General features: G+C 45.8%; 1 protein-coding gene across 1 annotated transcript in view; it reads right to left on the bottom strand.

The window, feature by feature from the left end:
* Positions 1–17,720, bottom strand: part of LOC102160183 — a 159,401-nt gene that overhangs the window by 12,287 nt on the left and 129,394 nt on the right. The window contains exons 6-9 of the mRNA XM_021066318.1: positions 16,643–16,798; positions 10,201–10,342; positions 9,916–10,005; positions 190–253 (exon numbers count right to left, since the gene is read on the bottom strand). Coding sequence (XP_020921977.1) covers positions 9,919–10,005; positions 10,201–10,342; positions 16,643–16,798 — 385 coding nt within the window. The 3' untranslated portion in view covers positions 190–253; positions 9,916–9,918. The remainder of the gene's footprint in view (positions 1–189; positions 254–9,915; positions 10,006–10,200; positions 10,343–16,642; positions 16,799–17,720) is intronic.

Here is a 17,720-nt window from a genome sequence, read left to right as displayed (position 1 = left end):
AGATCACCTCTAAGTCTATCCCTGTTCCTGCAAATGGCATTATTTCGTTCTTTTTTATGGCTGAGTAATATTCCGTTATGTATAGGTACCACATCTTCTTGATCCACTTCTCTGTGGATGAACATTTAGGTTGCTTCCATATCTTGACTGTTGCAAATATTGCTGTGATGACCATAGGGGTGCACGTACCTTTTCAAATTATGCGCAGGGAAATCTACTCCATACTCTGTGATGACTCCTATGGGAAAAGAATCTGAAAAGGAATGGATATATGTATAGGTGTAACTGAAGCAGTTGCTGCACCGCAGAAATTAACACAACACTCTAAGTCAACTCTCCTTCGATAAAATAAATTTTTAAAAATATGTACACGTTCCATATTATAGTTATGATTACATATTAATGTTCTAAAGAATATGGAAAAATATGGAATAAAATTTCGATGTCCTAATCCCTGGTCCTTATCACTGCAAGGAAGCACTGTTAGCCATCCATTGCGTATCTTTTCCAGAAAAGTTATCCATGTGAGGAGAGCCTGAATTTCCTGCACAATCCTGCATCTGAGCGATAGGAAAAGGAAATGAATTCAGATCTCAGTGACAAAATTTGTCCACGATGCCCTTTACTTTTGGTGTAGGATAAACTTTGATTTTTCCTAAACTAGGTCCATACCCTTGGACATTAAATCTGGATCACGTGTTGAGGATCTTTCTCCCTCCCTGTGTTGTGTGTCTTTGGCGTTGTCTGTGGCCCAGAGCACGTGGGAGAAGGGTGCTATGGTCTTTGGCCCACCCTGGTCACCCAGATGTGTTCATTGTCCAAGTTTCTGTGTTTTCTTGGAGGCAAGAGAAACTGGTCTCCACTGTGGGCTCAAGGCTGTGTCCAAGCCTGGGATCCAGCCTGCTGCTTGCCCAGTCCGCTGGCACCCCCTACCGCCGGTCTTGTCGGGAAAGGGCCCCCTTTGTGGGGAAGGGGTCTGTGCAGGAGAGGAACTCTGGGTCCCTACTACCCACGGACCCTCTGCACTTCTAGGATTGGCCACTTCTGCCCTGCAGACTCCAAACAAGGACCCGTGTTCGCTCAGTTGGAGCCTGAGCCTCCCATAGTGTTTGTTGGAGAGACTATAAAGAATTCTCTCACATCTAATTCCTTTAGACACATATTCTAAATTCTTGTACTTGCAAGAAGGATGGAAAGGGAGCTAAATACATTTAGCTTTTTTCTTAATAATCTATATATAATTCATAAATATATGTACATTTTAAAAGGTGATATACACTCATATATGGGTGCATCACCTTTTCAAATTTCCTAAACAGGAGTTCCCATTGTGGCTTAGCGGGGAAGTACCCAACAAAGTGTCCCTGAGGATGTGGGCTGGATCCCTGGCCTCGCTCAGTGGGTTCAGGATCTGGCATTGCTGCCAGCTGCAGTGTAGGTCGCAGATGCAGCTTGGATCTGGCAGGGCTGTGGCGTAGGCTGTGATTCAGCCCTAGTCTGGGACCTTCCATGTGCCACTGTTGCCACCATAAAAGAAGAAAAGAAAAGAGAAGACATTTCATAAGCAAATTCCTTCCTATCCTTCATAAGAATCCCTTGCCTGGTTTGGTCTCACTCAGAATACATCTGAGAACTTTTTCTGTCCGTTCATGCCCAATAATTCCATTCTTTTGGACAACCATGGTACCCTCCAATAACCACTTCCGCCGTGACAGGCTGTAAGTGAAAAAAGTACGGACAGGCAGAGTTGTTTCCCATTTTGTGAGTGAGGGCTGACCGTGCTGCGTGAGCAATTCTGTGCACAGCATACAGGGCGCATTCGTGAGAAGAGCCATGGAGATAAATCCTAGCCGAGGAACTGCTGAGTCATTGTTTAAAGTGTGTGCGTTTTGCACATGGTTAGATCTCCATAACTGGCATCCAAGAGGGTTGTTCTGATCTGCGCTTCCACCAAACACACGTGCACCTGTTTCTCCCCACAGCCTTGCAAAGTCTGACGTTTATTTCCTGCACCTTTGGTGTCGGCTCCGTTCTGAGTGCTTCGTGTGTACAGTCTCATTCTACCTTCCTCACTATTTGCGAATTGGATGCTAGTATTTCTACTTTACAGGCGAGGAAACAAACACAGAGAGGTTGAGTAATTAACCTGCGGACACACAGCGGGTAGGTGGTGAAATCAGAATTGCACCCGAGTGGTCTAATTTGGGAAGTGTATTCCTTTCCTGATAGAAGTCTTAATAGTTCCCAACCTGACAGGTAAAAACTGGCATTGCATTGTGAACTTAATAAGCGTTCCCTTAACTGCAAATGAGGGGTCACGTATTTACTCTCTCTGTTAACCACTCATACCTCTCTTGGTCTCTGGACTGGGTGATGTTTTTAAGAAATTGACGTGTATGAGCTCTGAATCTCACAAAAAGTAGCCCTTCATCACATGGGCAACTTTTTCTTCCCTTTATATTATGTGCCCTGACTTTGCATATGATACTTTGAAAACATTTTGCTATGTGTTATGCAAGAGTTTTATGTGTTTAAGTGTATCGATTTGGGTTCAGAACATTTCTATAAAGCTTTAAAAGCCCTTCCACAAGAAGATCGTAAAAAATAGTTTGCCCCGGCTGTTGTGTAAAATATGTATGCTTTTTTCAATCGATTTGGTGTAATAAATAAAGTGATACTACATTCTTTTCCTTCAATGTCAATTCACTTGAACCAATATTACCTCTGAAATATTTCAAAAGTCCCACCCTTATCATTTTCAATATATATATATTCAACATTCCATATATATTTTTCAATATGAATATATATTCAATATATATATATTGAATGTAAAAGGAAGTCTTTTTTTAGCATAGTCACAGTCGTGCAATTATCACCACTAATTCCAGAACCCTGATACCGGTTGAGACTAATTCTGAACTTGTATTCAATCAAAAGTACATGTGTCTATTGGTGTGTTAGCACCAGAATCTTTTTTTTTTTTTCTTTTTATGGCCACACCTGGGGCATCTGGAAGTTCCCTGGCCAGGGATTGAATCTGAGCTGCAAGTGAGATCTACACCACAGCTGTGGCAACGCTGGATCCTTTAACCCATGCACCCGGCTGGGACTCGAACCCGAGCCTCCACAGCGACCTGAGCCACTGCAGTCATATTCTGAACCCAGAGCATCATGGTGGGAACTCCCGGAACCTTTTAACTGGTGGCGCTTGACAATAGATACATCAATAAACTTACTCTTCCACTTTTTTTTTTTTTTTTTTTTGGCTGTAAGACGGGAAGAATGGATTATTCAGCAAAGCACTAGTCATTTCTGGGATATGAGAGCCTCAAACATTTCCTCTTTGGTGAAAACAGACTTTGAAGGTGTTGATTCGCTCTGTTAACCCTTACTGATTCAGATTCTATTAATTCAAAGTCCATCATGATTGTTACGTTTCCTGTTTTTTATGAAAAAAGTGACCTCTTTCCCTGTATACTTAGTTTCAGTGTTTGCCTTCTGCTTTCCTGTCCCCTCATCTCGCAAGCTAATCACAGACATTTTCTCTGTGAATTAAAGTTTGATCCTCCCTACAAAGCCTTCTGCTAACATGTGTGTTTATCCAGGTATCCCCACTTAATCAAATAGGTACTGAACACCGAGCGTTCCCCGGGCGCTGGGTGCCAGGACATAAAAGGACAAAAGAGACAGACTCCTTGCTCTGAATGTGGGTCCAGGAGGAGCTTCTTAGAAGAGGATTTCTTTGACAGAGGATGTGAACAAGTCTGAATGTCAACTGCTCACCCTTCAAGCCCTCATTGCTAACTTAAGGGGGCTCATTCTGAGCAGAAACGGGTTTCCAGTAACTGAGGATAAAGAGGTGGTCCTGCCTTCCTACTACTCCCCCCTGTGCATCATGCATCAGCCACAAGCACAACCTGAAGCGAACACATGGGTTATGAAACAGGAGGCCCCTACGTGTCTGAATTGGTCTGACTACTGGTGCAACCTCGTCCCCTGTGCAGATTGAAGCTGCTGATCTCCTCCCTCCCTCCCTCCCTCCCTCCCTTCCTTCCCAATCTCCTTTGGTATAGTTTATGTTTAGCGCATACAGAAAGAAAAAAAATGTATTTCTGTTTAAAAACTATATTTCATTCCATTAGATTAATCATCAACACTTGATCAAAATCAGGTGCATGGAGTTCCCTTTGTGGCTCAGTGATTAACGAATCGAACTAGGAACCATGACGTTGCGAGTTCGATCCCTGGCCTTGATCAGTGGGTTAAGGATCCAGTGTTGCTGTGGCTGTGGTGTAGGCCAGCAGCTACAGTTCCGATTTGACCCCTAACCTGGGAACCTCCCTATGCCGTGGGAGCAGCCCTAGACAAATGCAAAAAGACAAAAAACAAAAAACAAAATCAGGTTCACATTCTGGGTCGCACCTTCTAGGAAAGATCACAGCCACTTGGCCATTGTCACTGTTACTGCCTCTAACCCTAAAGGGCCAGTCCTAAGTTCCACCTCTAACCCTTTAAAAGTCCCATTCCAAATGAGTTTTGATATTTTGTGTTTTTGTTTTTTGGGTTTTTTGTTTGTTTTGGTCATAGCCTTATTCTTAAAAAAATTTTTTTTTAATTTAAATCAACGTAGAGTCGATTTACAATGCTGCGTGGGCACTGCTGATGTTCGATGTCATGTTCTTAGGGAAAAGGCCAGGCTCTGCCTCCCGGCCCCGCCAGTCCCCACGACAGCCCTGCACAGGTGGGTGCTGGCTCTCTGATCGTAAAATAGTAATGAGCACCTAATTATGGATAATTGCATAATGAAGGGTGCCTTTGCCTCTGCCAGTTCCTGGTCGCCGCTGGTACCCAAACCCTCTGCTTGTGGCAACAGGCTACTCTCTTGAATCCTTGGAGGGGGAAAGGCAGCGAGCCAACACACCGGCATGGATTCAATTACCCCCAACAAGTTGGTGCCTGATTCCCGTTTCTCCAGGGCAGGATGGGAACTTGACTAGTCATTCGCCTAATTATCCAGGGAGATTAGCTTGTGCAGCCGGGCTGTGGACTGATGAGGACGGCTGCCATTTGGAGAGGACCCTAAATATTCCGGTGATATACCCACACCCTCCTGGATTTCTGGTAACAAGCTGCCTGTGTGTCCTCTGGCAACTGCAGGGACAGTGAGAGATAAATCCCAGCCTGATGTTCCCCAAAGTTGCCTGTTCATGCGAATCATCGTGGAGAGTTTTTAACGCAGACATTTTCAAACCCTCATCCAAACCCAACCCACTGAATAAAAATCTGCCGGCTGATGGCCAATCTGCCACTAACCATGACGTGGGAAAGTCACAGCTTTTATTGGCCTGAGTGGTCTTGGTTCCAAGATGAGGCAGATAACTCCAAGATCTGAGCATGTGACCCTGCACTCACTGCCCACTGGATGGCAAGTGTTACTTGGCATTTGTCCTAAATCCATCACCCCAATCATAGGCTGCAGGTGGCAGATTGCATTTCCCCAAAAATGACTGCAATGGTGTCTCCCGTTCTGCATGATTCTTTTACTCCGTGACTTGACACTCCTTCCATTGAAGGATGGTGACCATGTCCCCTCCCCTTGAATCTGAGTGGCCTCGTGGAAGTGACATTGCTTGACTCCGGAAGCTAGGTCATAAAATGTGGCACAACTCCCTCCTGGTTCTCTTGGGATGCTGAGCCTGGGAACCCCCGTACCATGAGGAAGCCCAGCCACTGGTGGAGATGAAGAGGTGCCTGTCCATAGTCCTGGCTGAGCAGAAACTGCCGTCTTGACCTTGGGTCAGACTAGTCGGCTCCACGGAGATCTTCCTGCTTCAGTTTCATGAGCAAAATAAAGGTCTGTTGTCTTAGGCACAGAGGTGTGGGTTGGTTTGTTCCTCAGTAGTAGATCACTGATAGACCACATGACCGTGAACGCAAGGTAAGGACGTGAGCAAGATGAGCAGGTGGTGTGGCCCAAATTATGGATGACTTCACGAGGAATTGGACGTGATCTAACTGGCAATAAGAGAAGTGCCAGAAGGAGGAGGTTAGAAATGACAGCGGGGGGTTGGGGGGGTGGTTAAGGGGCCACTGCATGTATTCCAGCATGAGCTGATAAAGTCCAGAAGTAGGTCCATGAGGGTGGGAAAAGGGACGTGAGACAATCGAGGGGTTGGAAAAAATCAACAGGACATATTTTCAGACTAGAAAGGCTGTTGGGATGAACGCTGCTTAGGCTTTGCGCTCGGCTCACGGCAAGAATCCTGGTATTCTTGACAGAAATGGGGACATTGGGAAGCTGGTGTAGGAGGCATCCTTTTTTCTCATTTGTAATTTTAACCGAGGCGTGGCTAGTCATGTTTTTAACTCTTTCTTGTAAGTACTGAATTTTAATATCCGAGTCAATGTGTGGGGATAAAGAACCAGCAGCAGACACCATCAAGAACTTCTCTCCAGAACAAAACAGTGATGTTCATCCTTCCAAACAACCGAACTCCAAGTCTGCCTAAACAAACAGACAGGCCTACTCAGGAAGAAAAGAAAAAGTCACATTCTAGGAATTCAGTGCATCCACAGCCTTTGCTTGGCCGTCCAGTCATCTTTCAGATGACTTGCAAAAAAACCACACCATCCTTCATCAAAATATACATCTTCCACTTGCTCTTTAAAAGTAAAAATAATAATTAAGAAAGGAAAACTTTTTTTTTTGGTCTTTTTGTCTTTGAGGGCCACAGCCACAGCATAGGGAGGTTCCCAGGCTAGGAGTCCAATCGGAGCTACAGCCGCCGGCCTACCCCACAGCCACAGCAACTCGGAATCCGAGCCGTGTCTGCGACCCACACCACAGCTCCCGGCAACGCCGGATCCTTAACCTACCGAGCGAGGCCAGGGATTGAACCCGTGTCCTCGTGGATGCCAGTGGGTTCATTAACTGCTGAGCCATGTCGGGAGCTCCCGAGACACGACGGGAACTCTAAGGAAGGAAAACTCGAGGGAGCTCACAATCAATCACGGGGCCTGTTTCGGCATCCTGCCCAGCGCGTGAAAGCCAGGAGAGCGCTCTGCAGCTCACGTGATGCGGGCTTGTCCTGCGTTGGCTGCGTTTCTCTCCCCTTTTCAAGCTTTTTGTGTTTTCTTTTTTAATTTTTTTCATCTCCTGCCCTGTTGAGTCTGCCAGTGGAACTCAGACGTTTCCCAGTTTCACCAGCGGGTGTTCATTTTAGGGCCCAGAAGATAAGGGCTTATGTGCTACGCCAGACGAGGGTTCTAACTCAGAATCTGATTTCCTAGGGGAGGGTCACTTATTCATTTTTAAAATGTTCGCATCTGGCTGAATCCTCTCTTTCTCTATGGGTGGGGTCACCCTGAGCAAAGCATTGGTGATCATGCGATGCTCTGGGCAAACGAGGTCAAGACTTCAGAATAAAGGGCTTAGAGGATGTTCTAGAATTTATCACAAGAGTTAGGACTTTTTCTTCCTTTCCTCTCCCCCTTCTCTCCTCTTCTCCCTTCTCTTCCTCCTCCCCCACCCCCAACCCCAGCACATGTCTTGTCATAGACAACCTCCACTTTCTCATTACTGGGCACCAAGCAGAGGAAAGTCAAAGTCATTATCAAATACACATCCCAAAGGCTACGTTGGGTGCATTATGGGATGTTTCCAAACTGTAATATTTCAAAGTAGGGAGGAAAGAATTCAGTGGAAATGGCAAAGGGACCATTATCTAAAAGCACGTGAGAGAGATGATTTCTTCTAGGGCACAGTTGTTTTTTAAAGCACTATTTTCTTTCAAAATTCTCCTCTCAGTCTGACGTTTCTTACTGTTAACCAACACTGCTTTCTCGAAGTCGTTACCCACTTTGCGATAACCCTGGATTCTTTCTTCAAATTGTAGGTGTCCCTGGTGCTCCGTCATTTGGTTTAAAAATAATGTATCTGAAATGAGTGTTTAAATGGGAATGTTTGTAGGTGTTCCGAGGGGTCAGCTTCCCTCTGCATATTCTGGTGTAAACTTATTTTTTTTCAGAAGTCAGTCATTCAGTGTGTTCTAAAAAGAATTGTACTCTTCTGGTCCAGTCAATGCCCTGCCTTCTGGAAGCCCATCAATGCCTGTCACCTGTCCTCTCCCTCCCATCACCTGTGGTCTGGATCAAAATCAGAAGGAAGGGAGGTCACTAAATGGTGCTGGGAAATTTGCAAGAAGGTGGAGAATTTCCATCTGTCCCCAGGCGGGACCCGTCAGCAGGCTCTGTGGGGTGGGGAGGGTCTGTGAAGTCGGAAAGGACCTCCCCGCTCCCACGTGCCCTGGTTTGGACCCAGCAGGGAGGGAGGGAATGGAAGTTTGGGGTAAACGGATCCGTGGCTCAGTGAGCATCCCCACTCCTCTGCCATGTCTTCGGCAACCTCATGAGCGATGAAGTGGAATTTTCAGAGTATGCCAGCATGTTCTATTAATGCTGCTAGGTGTATTAATTCCTAGAAGCAAATTGTTCTAGTGCAATACCTCACTCATTGGAGCACATTATTAAAGGGGGAAATTCGTAAAAGACAGGGCCTCTCTGGGGACTGTAATAAACACCTGTTCTCCTGGGCAATGGAAGGGGTCTGGAGGACGACCCAGGGCTGCCCTGCTCCAAGTCCCTGCCTACACTGAGCAGGCTGCTTCAGGAGGCAGTAGATACATTTACAGGCCAGTTGTATGAGTTTCCTGTTGCTGCTGTAACAATGTATCATGAACTTACTGACTTAAAGCAACACTGATCTATTTTCTCAGAGTTCTGGGGGCCAGAAGTCGAAGATAGAGCTTTAAGTTTAAGGGACACAGAGTTCCCCTGGATGCAGACTGTGACTCAGTGGGGCCCCGGCCCCCACTTAGAAGGACCCTGCATTTGGTTTAAGGCTCTTCTGCTGCCGTTTTGAAATTCTTAATTCGTTTTAAAACCAGGGGCCTGTAAATGATGTATCTGGTCCTGATTCAGCATCAGAGCTGGGTTCAAATGATGACTCTGCCCGGCACTCAGGCCATGTGTTGGAGGAAGGGCCTTGACTCCCTTGTTCACTTCCTTTGCTGATAAGTAGGACGAATGGCAGTGGCTGGGAGGGTGAGATGAGATGGTGAGGCAACATGTGCTGAGTTACCCATACGGATCTTACTGCCCTTCCTGGCAACCTTGAGTGCTAATTTGTGCCAATACAGCACCATTAGTATTCCTCTTATTTTGGCTATTTAACTCTTAGTAATCATTTCCTCTTTAATCTCACTTAATTGGTATGAAAGCCCTGTGGTTACCTTTGGTTTAATACTGATCCGGTGCCACCGCGTGCTGGAAGGAAACGGGAAGGACCTTTCAAAGGGAAACTCTGTGACCCCGAGGCCAGCCACTTCCCCCTCACGGTGTCAATCACAATTCTTTCCCAATGTGAGTCTCACGTCCTCACGGACTAGCTGGTCACACCATCAGATGTTCTAAATTCCCCCCCAGATCCACTGCCAGGAGAGCGATGCTCCCCAGCCAGGTAACGTAGGAAGCACAGAGTTTAGGTCAGAGGGTTTTGAGGTCAGAAGTTCCAAGGTAAAAAAATCAAGGTGTGTGTGAGGAGTGGTTTTCTTCTGTGTGGATGAGAAGGGGTACCAACCAAAAGTGCAGGCTGTGAGCACGAAGAGGTCTGATCAAAGCCACATGTAGGTTAATCCGACGACCTGATAGAATTCACTTGCTTGATGGGTACCACTCCGCCTGCTTCTTTCCCGGGTCTGGCTTTTTGGAGCTGTGTCCCTGGAGAAGAGCATCAGTGTCCGTTCCCCTTTGGTGCTCCCCTCTCCCTGTGTGTATAGAATAGCCTTGGGGGGTCCTGTTCTCCCCCCAACTGCTCTCAAAGAAACAGCAAGCAGGAGGTATCATTACGGTCACCTGTCATGGTAGCTTGATTGCTCCTACCAGCATCATTGGCGTCATCATCATTGGGGGCACCTTTAAAACATACCAATGCTGGGGTCCCACCTGCAAAGATATTGTCAGTTAGTTGGGGAAGGTCCAGGTATTAGCACATTTTAGAATTCCCCCCCCACCCCCCGGTAAGTCTACTGTGTAGCTGGGTTTTCAACAGACTAGTGAGTCTGAACCTGAGCTAGTTATCTAAGAGCTCAAATGCTGAACCCATGGTGCCTGGGTTGAAATCCCTGGGCTGCCCCTTACCAGCTGTGTGGCCTCGGTGATTTGCTTAACTCCTCTGATCCACGGTTTCTCCATCTTGTAGAACGGGGGGAAGAAAAATGCCTCCTTCATAGAGAATTCAGCGTAGTTTCTTCTGCAGCGCACTTTGGAGCACAGCTGGGCCCTGGTAAGCACGGTACAAGCTTTTTATAATTAAACATGCTCTGTATACAATAAAGCAGCGTGATTTATAAGAAAGGCATACTATTATCTTAAGGAGTTTTGGCTAATTACTTAGATGAAGTGATTTAAGAATTTTGTGCGGCGTTCAACTTATTTTCTGATTCTAATTTTGAAGACTTTCTTAGGCTAAGATTCCCCCCTCCCCCCTTGTCTCTAGTTTGCCTGTGTCCACAAAATTAAAAAAAAAAAAAGTCAGATGTTCTTCAAATCTCCTAGCACAGACTTGACTGCTAACAGATCTGTCCAATTACAGCTAATTAGCCAATGTATATTTTTCTTTTGCACAAGGGTGTAGAGAAAGGCTTCTCATCATTAGCAAGGCTTAAGTTCCAAAGACTGATCTTTGTAGGCGGTTCCTGCTGGTAGAAGTAGCGGGATGAAATTGGGCTGGGAGTCTGGTTCCTGCATCCAGATGTAGCTCAGGGCAAAGGCTGCAAATCGGAAGGGTCGAGTTTGTTATTCCAGAGCGTCGATTCTCAAAGTGTGCTCCCTGGACCAGCAGCATCTACCTCCCTGGGACTTGTTAGAAATGCATCCTGGCCCCATCCCACACCTGCTGCATCAGACACTTTCCCTGGTCCAGGCCCAGTGATCTCTGTTTGTCTCTCATGCTGCTCAAACTTGAGAATACCGTTGCAGTATGCTTTCTCCAAACCTAAAATGGTACAGTTCTATTTTCCCAGTACATTAAAACGAGAGACTTCCTGCAGCAATTTCTACCAAATTCTTATCTTCAACCTTGGAGAGTGTATTTAAAAAAAAAAAAAAAAAGCTGTGCCATAAACCAGAACTACTGTAGCTTTAATTAAAAGTATTCGTCAGTGATTCATTTGGTTGACATGTTTTGAAAATATCAAGTTTAGTTAATTTATTGTCAGTGCTTCTATAGGTCAAAAGGGCTAAATTGTGTAATTATATCACCAGAGGCATTTCCCTTCTCTTATAAACTTCTGTGTTTTATTTATTTGTCCTTTTCCCCTCTTTAGCTGCTTTCACTAATTTTGAGTGATTTTTGTCTTATCAATAGAACGTTTTTAAAATTTGTTTCAATTATGTTTGAGTAAGAAATCTGAAATGGCCTATTATAGGTAACTTTTTACCTATCCTATAGAAATCCTTAATAGCTAAAGAAAAGTGAGATGTATTTACCTTCTGTGGGCTGTGCCTTGATATTTATTTTTATAATTTTCCCCAAAAATGATCTATTTTTGGCAAAATGAAATCGAATAGTCATAAAAATAAGGAGTTTTACACAGTATGTTTTCCAAGATACTGTGATTTCCCCTTTCTAAGGCATGAAACAGTGTAAATTAAATCTTTCTTTGTTTGTTTTATAAAAGACACATCTCAGGGAAAATATCAAGAAGGAATAGCTGTTAACTCTGTTCTTCTGTTTATAATTCTAATACTCACGTCGGTGTTTTCGGTATTATGATGTCCTTAAAGAAAACAAAAGGACATATTATTATCCTAATGAATATGAGATTGTTACCCTAGCGATATCTGAGATTGAAATAAAATTGACCCTTCTTTAAAAGAATGAGTTGATATGAAATTCTGTATAAGTAAGTTAAAAGTCTTAGTGTTGTGGCTTCTCTCCTATATGGATTTCAGTGCAGTCCTCGATATGGACTGTATATTCAAGCCCAGACATTTAAATTTGAAAGACACTTTCCACATATCAAGAAACTGATCTCTTTAAACACAGAAAAGTTTAAATGCATCGTTTCCGTAGGATTCCATGAATTGTGATAGAATGGCACATTTCCTTAATCAGTCTTCTGGGACGGAGGATACCCTTTTAAATTTGTGCAGTGCTTGATAGTTTTCGAAGCTTTTCATATAGACCCACTGAACAGTCTCCAGAGGTAAGGCAGGGTGGCTCTTCATTCCTTTTTCCCCATATGAGGAAACCCAGACAAAAACACTTGACTCCCTTTTCAGGGCTGGGACTGCGGCTGGGGGCACCTGACCATGAGATGGGGAGTTTCTGCTTTCCCTTATGGTACAGAGCTATTCCTCCATCTGACTCTTATTACACCGAGATGTTCTATCCAGATCAGAAGCATTTCTCTGAGGCTTCAAGAACCGAAACTTTGCAGGACAGATGGCAGTGACTTCCTAAGAAAGTTTATCCATCCGTAGAGCATCCACTGGGAAATAGAAGCTTTCCTGAGCCAGCTGCAAGGGTCTTTACAACACGCTGCCTCTGGGTGACCTTCTCTAGCCACATCTGAACATTGATCAAATGGCCTTCGACTCATTGATTGAAACATACTGAAGAAAATCGAACTTCTGGAACTTGGTGAAAGGCCATGGAGATGGTGTAGTCAGAACATCTGGTTCTACTTGGGAGTCTCGTGAGAAGAGAGAAGAACCCTAGACAGCCTGAGTTATTGGGGATCAGGGTGGAAGTGGGGGTGCGGGACAGGAGGCTTTGAGGAGAGTGAGGTCTTTGTTATGTAGCCATAATCTGGAGAAATATGACAGTAAGGGAATGAATCAAGTGCAGGGTTAGAAGGGAGGTTTGTGGTCAGTGAATGGACGGAAATGTTTGCATTAGGCATTTTCCCAAATGTCAGACTGCCAGCCTTTAAGGAGGGACAGTGAAACATCCTGATTAAGAGCCCAAGTTTTGGAATCAGGCTGCCTGGTGCCAAGTCTGACTCTGACTTGTACCTGCTGTGTGTCTTTGCCGAGCCCCTCTCTCTGGATCTTCATCTTTGCAATGAGGATAAGAGCTGGGTGGGGGTAGGGAGTGTGTGTGTTGGGGGTAGTACCAGCTTGCTCCTGCCAGTGTGAGACCCTCATACACATCTTTTCCCAGCTCAGCATTTGGTGATGTCATATTGGTAGCTTGACATTGGTCACCAGTGGGAGTCTTTACACCATGAAAATTGGCAGAAGCTACAGAGTACAGCTTTTTTTTTTTTTTTTCCTGTTTGACATATTTCTACAGAAATACACATGGAGACCTGGTTGTTTTATTTACCAACACTGAGCATAACCTTCCCCAGTTGTTGACAGCGTCATTCACTGAGATAAGTCACATCATTGGCTGGCATAGTAGCTGGGACACAGGAGGGGTTGAATTATTGCATCACTGCTGATTTTAATCATAGCAGAAATAGAAGTTATAAAAATGACCCTTCCTTTGTCTTTAGGGAGAGGTGGTGTCAGACCCCAGATCCACTTCTGTGTCACTTTGGTTTATCTCTGCATCTCACTGTACTGATTTACCTGGGACGCTACTTTGTTCCAGAGGGGTGCAAAGATACCAAATTTGTGTCCCTCTTTGCTTCCTCCAGAATCCCTTGTTCATCTCCCTGGATGTCCATAAATTTCCACCGAGTGGATTTTAGCATTCCATGAGAACACACTCCAAAATGTCTAAAACTCATCCACCATATAACTATTTGGACCTGACACCACAGCTTCTGTATTTTGACTTTCAATCCAATGGCTCACATTCAAGGCAAATCTCATCAGACAGCAGGGAACACCCCTGGAGGAGGATATTTCCTGGAGTTGGTCCTCATTTAGACCAAGATGGTTTCTGTTTCAACACGGCTGAAGCACACTGCATGCAAAAAGATGAGAGACTCTCAATTTCCCTCCAAATTTGGTAGAGGAATTTTAGAGACTGCATGGAAAATCCCACGGAGCCAAATTATGGATGCGAGAGCCCTGAAACGTCCCTCCAAGTTTCCAGAAGTCAAAGAGGATTTCCTGGCATGTCAGAGCTGGAAGGGACCTTCAGGGAGATCTCGTATAATCCTTCCCTCTCGCAGATGAGGAAAGAAATGCCGGAGACTTTAAATCACCTGCCTGAGGGTGCACAGCTGGCTGGAAGCGCCAGCAGAAGGGGAGCGGGTCTCTCCACCGCACCCTGGTGCAGAGGATGCTAATCCATTTTTCAAACTCAAGAGTTTTGACATCAAAGCAAATCCTGTCTGACCTCAGGGGTATCTTCTGTAAACATCTACTAATTGGTTTGGCCAACCTGAGGCTTTTATGGTCTTTCCATCTAATTTCCCTTGTTCAGTGTATTTCTTCCTCCATAAAAATATCCGTCTTCTGTCCCTGTCACACAGATACTCATGGCACCTCCTCTCAGCTCCTCCCTTCGTGGAGGATGTAAAGCTGTCAGGTCCACAGCTGACAAGAGCCAGGCGGTTGACCCTTGCTTTTCATCTTCGTGTGGGGAGATGTGTGTGTGTCCTGCAGGCTGGCTCTCTCTGGGGGCTGATGAACCAGAGAGAGCACTGAATGGTGTGGAATCTGCTATTCTTCTTGGGGCTGGGGTTCCCATCAGAACAGATTCCAGCCTCACTCCTACCACCCAGTCTTAGGTCTACCTCTGGGGTCCAGAAAGACATGGCTGTCAAGCTCTCAAAACCTTCCAGCAATTTTTGAAACAAGATGGGACAGTGGTTTTCCACTCTTGAGTGACTTCACATCCTTATAATACTTCTCACCTCTCAGGAATCCCAAAATGGGCTGGAATGGCCTCCCTGTCAGTGTGCATTAACTTCCCCTCCTTTTGGAAACATTATTTTTAAAATTTATTTGAGTTAAATGTATTATGTATGTATTTTATTTCTATTTATCTTATACAATTTTCCACTTATTTTCTAAAATAAAAATTTTCTCTATTTGATAAAATAAAGTTGTTCTTTTTATTTAAAAAAAATTTTTTAAGAAAATGAAGACAATTGTGTGTAGGATGATGTTTCATGAGAAGACTGGATATTTGTATGATTTGTCTCCCCAGATAGAGAAGGGCTGCCCTAACCACCATACCTCCTTATTGCTGCTGCAAGGACCCAAATGCTATTACAAACATATTTGAAACCAGTAGTTCTCTACCTTGAGCATGTGTCAGACTCAACCAGATTTCTGGTCTCCACCCCCAGAATTTCTGAGGAGCAGGCCTGGGTTGGGTCCCAAGAGTCTAAATTGGGTACCAATTCCTAGGAGGTGCTGCTGCTGCTGCTGCTCCAGGGACACTCTTTGAGACCCACTGTGCTACACTTAAGGGCCAAGTTTTCTTCTTGGTGCTCATTAGCCTTTCTGAGAATTGGCCTCTTTTTGCTGTGAGCTACATGCTTGAGCAGATTGGTTCAATGCAGGACACACACACACACACACACACAGAGTCAGACTCAATTTCTGAACAGGCATTGTGCTTCTGAATGTGGCCGAGCGCTGCCACTGTGGGTGCATCTTGGAGAGTAATTCGCAGCCCAGCCCTGGCCTGAGCACACACAGCGTGGTCAGAGAGGGCTGGATTCCTGGGTCCAAGGATGGCTGTCCTCTGTGAAGATTCCACAGCCAGAGCAGCATTTTATTCCAGGCCATTTAGTGTCTTCTTAAAAGAGGGTCCCCAAGGAGCAGGGGAACTGCGAGCTTTCCAGAGAATCTGTGCTACTTACATATTCAGCAGAGAAGAGTTGGAGTCTGTGCTCCTTCAGTCATGGGTAACATGTTGTAGTGGAAAGCTTGCGGTTTTCAGAGTTCAAAGCCAAGAGTTTACGTCTTCTTTCCACCACTTACCAGCCTTGTGGCTTCAAGCCTCATTGTGTAAAAAGGGGGACTTGTAATCAACCCACAGCATTGGTGGGAGAGCTGGCAAGTAAGTAGGTGTCACATTCACACCAGGAAACAGGGCTGATGTGACCCCCGGGAGGCCAATCCCACCATCCAAGTTTAAGAGCAGGGATGGTGAGTCTGCAGCTGAGACTCAGCATTCCTGCTCTGTTGGGGGCCTTTGAGGTCTGCTTAGCCTGATGACCTGAGCCAGGCGGGGGGGGGGGGGCACCCACACTGCATGCAGCTGGCACAAGGGTATCTTGAGAAAGTCTACCCATCATGGATCCTGAAGCATCTTTGGGGTCCAACCACAAGCACATGCTCTCCTAAGAAAGACAAATCAACACCCGCAAACACATACACCCAAATCAACCAACTGACCGAAAAAACCCAAATGGCCCCTATGCACGTGGTGCCTGGTTGGATGATTCCATGTTTTTGAACAGCTGTTTTCCTCTTTTTCTGACAAATGGGCCGGGCCCACGATATCATCAACACGGATTTTCACCACCCCTTAGGCAAGTCATTCTGCTTCAGTTCACTCTTACACCAGAAGCAGTAGTAACTTTGACTTTTTTATTATTCTGAGTCTGTACAGAAAAGGACAGGACACCTGTCGTCCTTCCTCTAGACTGGACACCAACTTTACCTCCTCAAAGAAATCGGAGCGTTGGACACACTAGGAAAGTAAATGTCAGAGGCCCCAGGGCTGGAAGGTACAGCAGAGAGCAACGCACGGCTCAAGATGTCCTGACTGCGGAGAATGGGCCACATACAGGATGTCTTCCTGAGAGTCTGTCTGCTGCTGCAAAGAGAAGGAAACAGAGGGGCTGAATGAGGAACAGTCCAAACCCTCTTTCTGTAAAGGGAGATGATCACGCCAAGCGAAGCGAGACAGAGAAGGACGGACATCACATGGCATCACTTACAGGTGGAACCTAAGAGAAAGGGTACGAGTGCCCTTATTGGCGGAACTGACGGGACTTTGGAAACAGAGTTCTGGTTACCAAAGGGGACCGGTGGGGGGTGGGGGATGGACTGGGCATTGGGATTGGCATGTGCACACTGAGGTATGGGGAGTGACTGGCCGACGGGGACCTGCTGTGCAGCACAGGGTCCTCTACCCAGTATTCTGCGATCGCCTGTGGGGAAAGAACCTGCAAGAGAACGGGTGGCTGTCCATGTCTCACTGAATCACTGCTGTGCAGCAGAAAAGACCACAACCTTGTAAACCCACTGTGCTGCCGCAACACTTAGAAAAACAGGTGTAGTGTATTGGTCATGGTTCCACACATTCTCTAGTCTGAGTTTGAGACCAAAGGCAGGAGAAGACCACTGTTCTGGCTCACAGACCGTCAGGCAGGGAGCTCCTCTTGTGGCTCAGTGGTAAGGAGCCCGATGAGTATCCATGAGGACTCGGACTCGATCCCGGCCCTCGCTCAGTGGGTTAAGGATCTGGCGTTGCTGCGGCTGTGGTGTAGGCCGGCAGCTGCAGCTCAGACTCGACCCCTAGCCTGGGAACTTCCCTATGCTTCGGGTGTGGCCCTCAAAAAAGACAGGCAGAAAGCAAAGATTTCATCACTGGGGCAGGCTGAATAACCCTCCCTGTCCCACCCCAAAGACACCCCTCTTCTAATCCCTGGAACTGATCAATAGGCCACCTTGGACGGTAAAAGGGACTTTGCAGCTGTGATTGAATTAAGAACCTTGCAACGGGGAGATTATCG

This window comes from Sus scrofa, chromosome 12 (genome assembly GCF_000003025.6).
Source record: "Sus scrofa isolate TJ Tabasco breed Duroc chromosome 12, Sscrofa11.1, whole genome shotgun sequence".
Lineage (NCBI taxonomy): Eukaryota > Metazoa > Chordata > Mammalia > Artiodactyla > Suidae > Sus > Sus scrofa.
The sequence above is the reverse complement of the archived record's forward strand: the minus strand, read 5'-3'. Positions and strand labels throughout refer to the sequence as shown.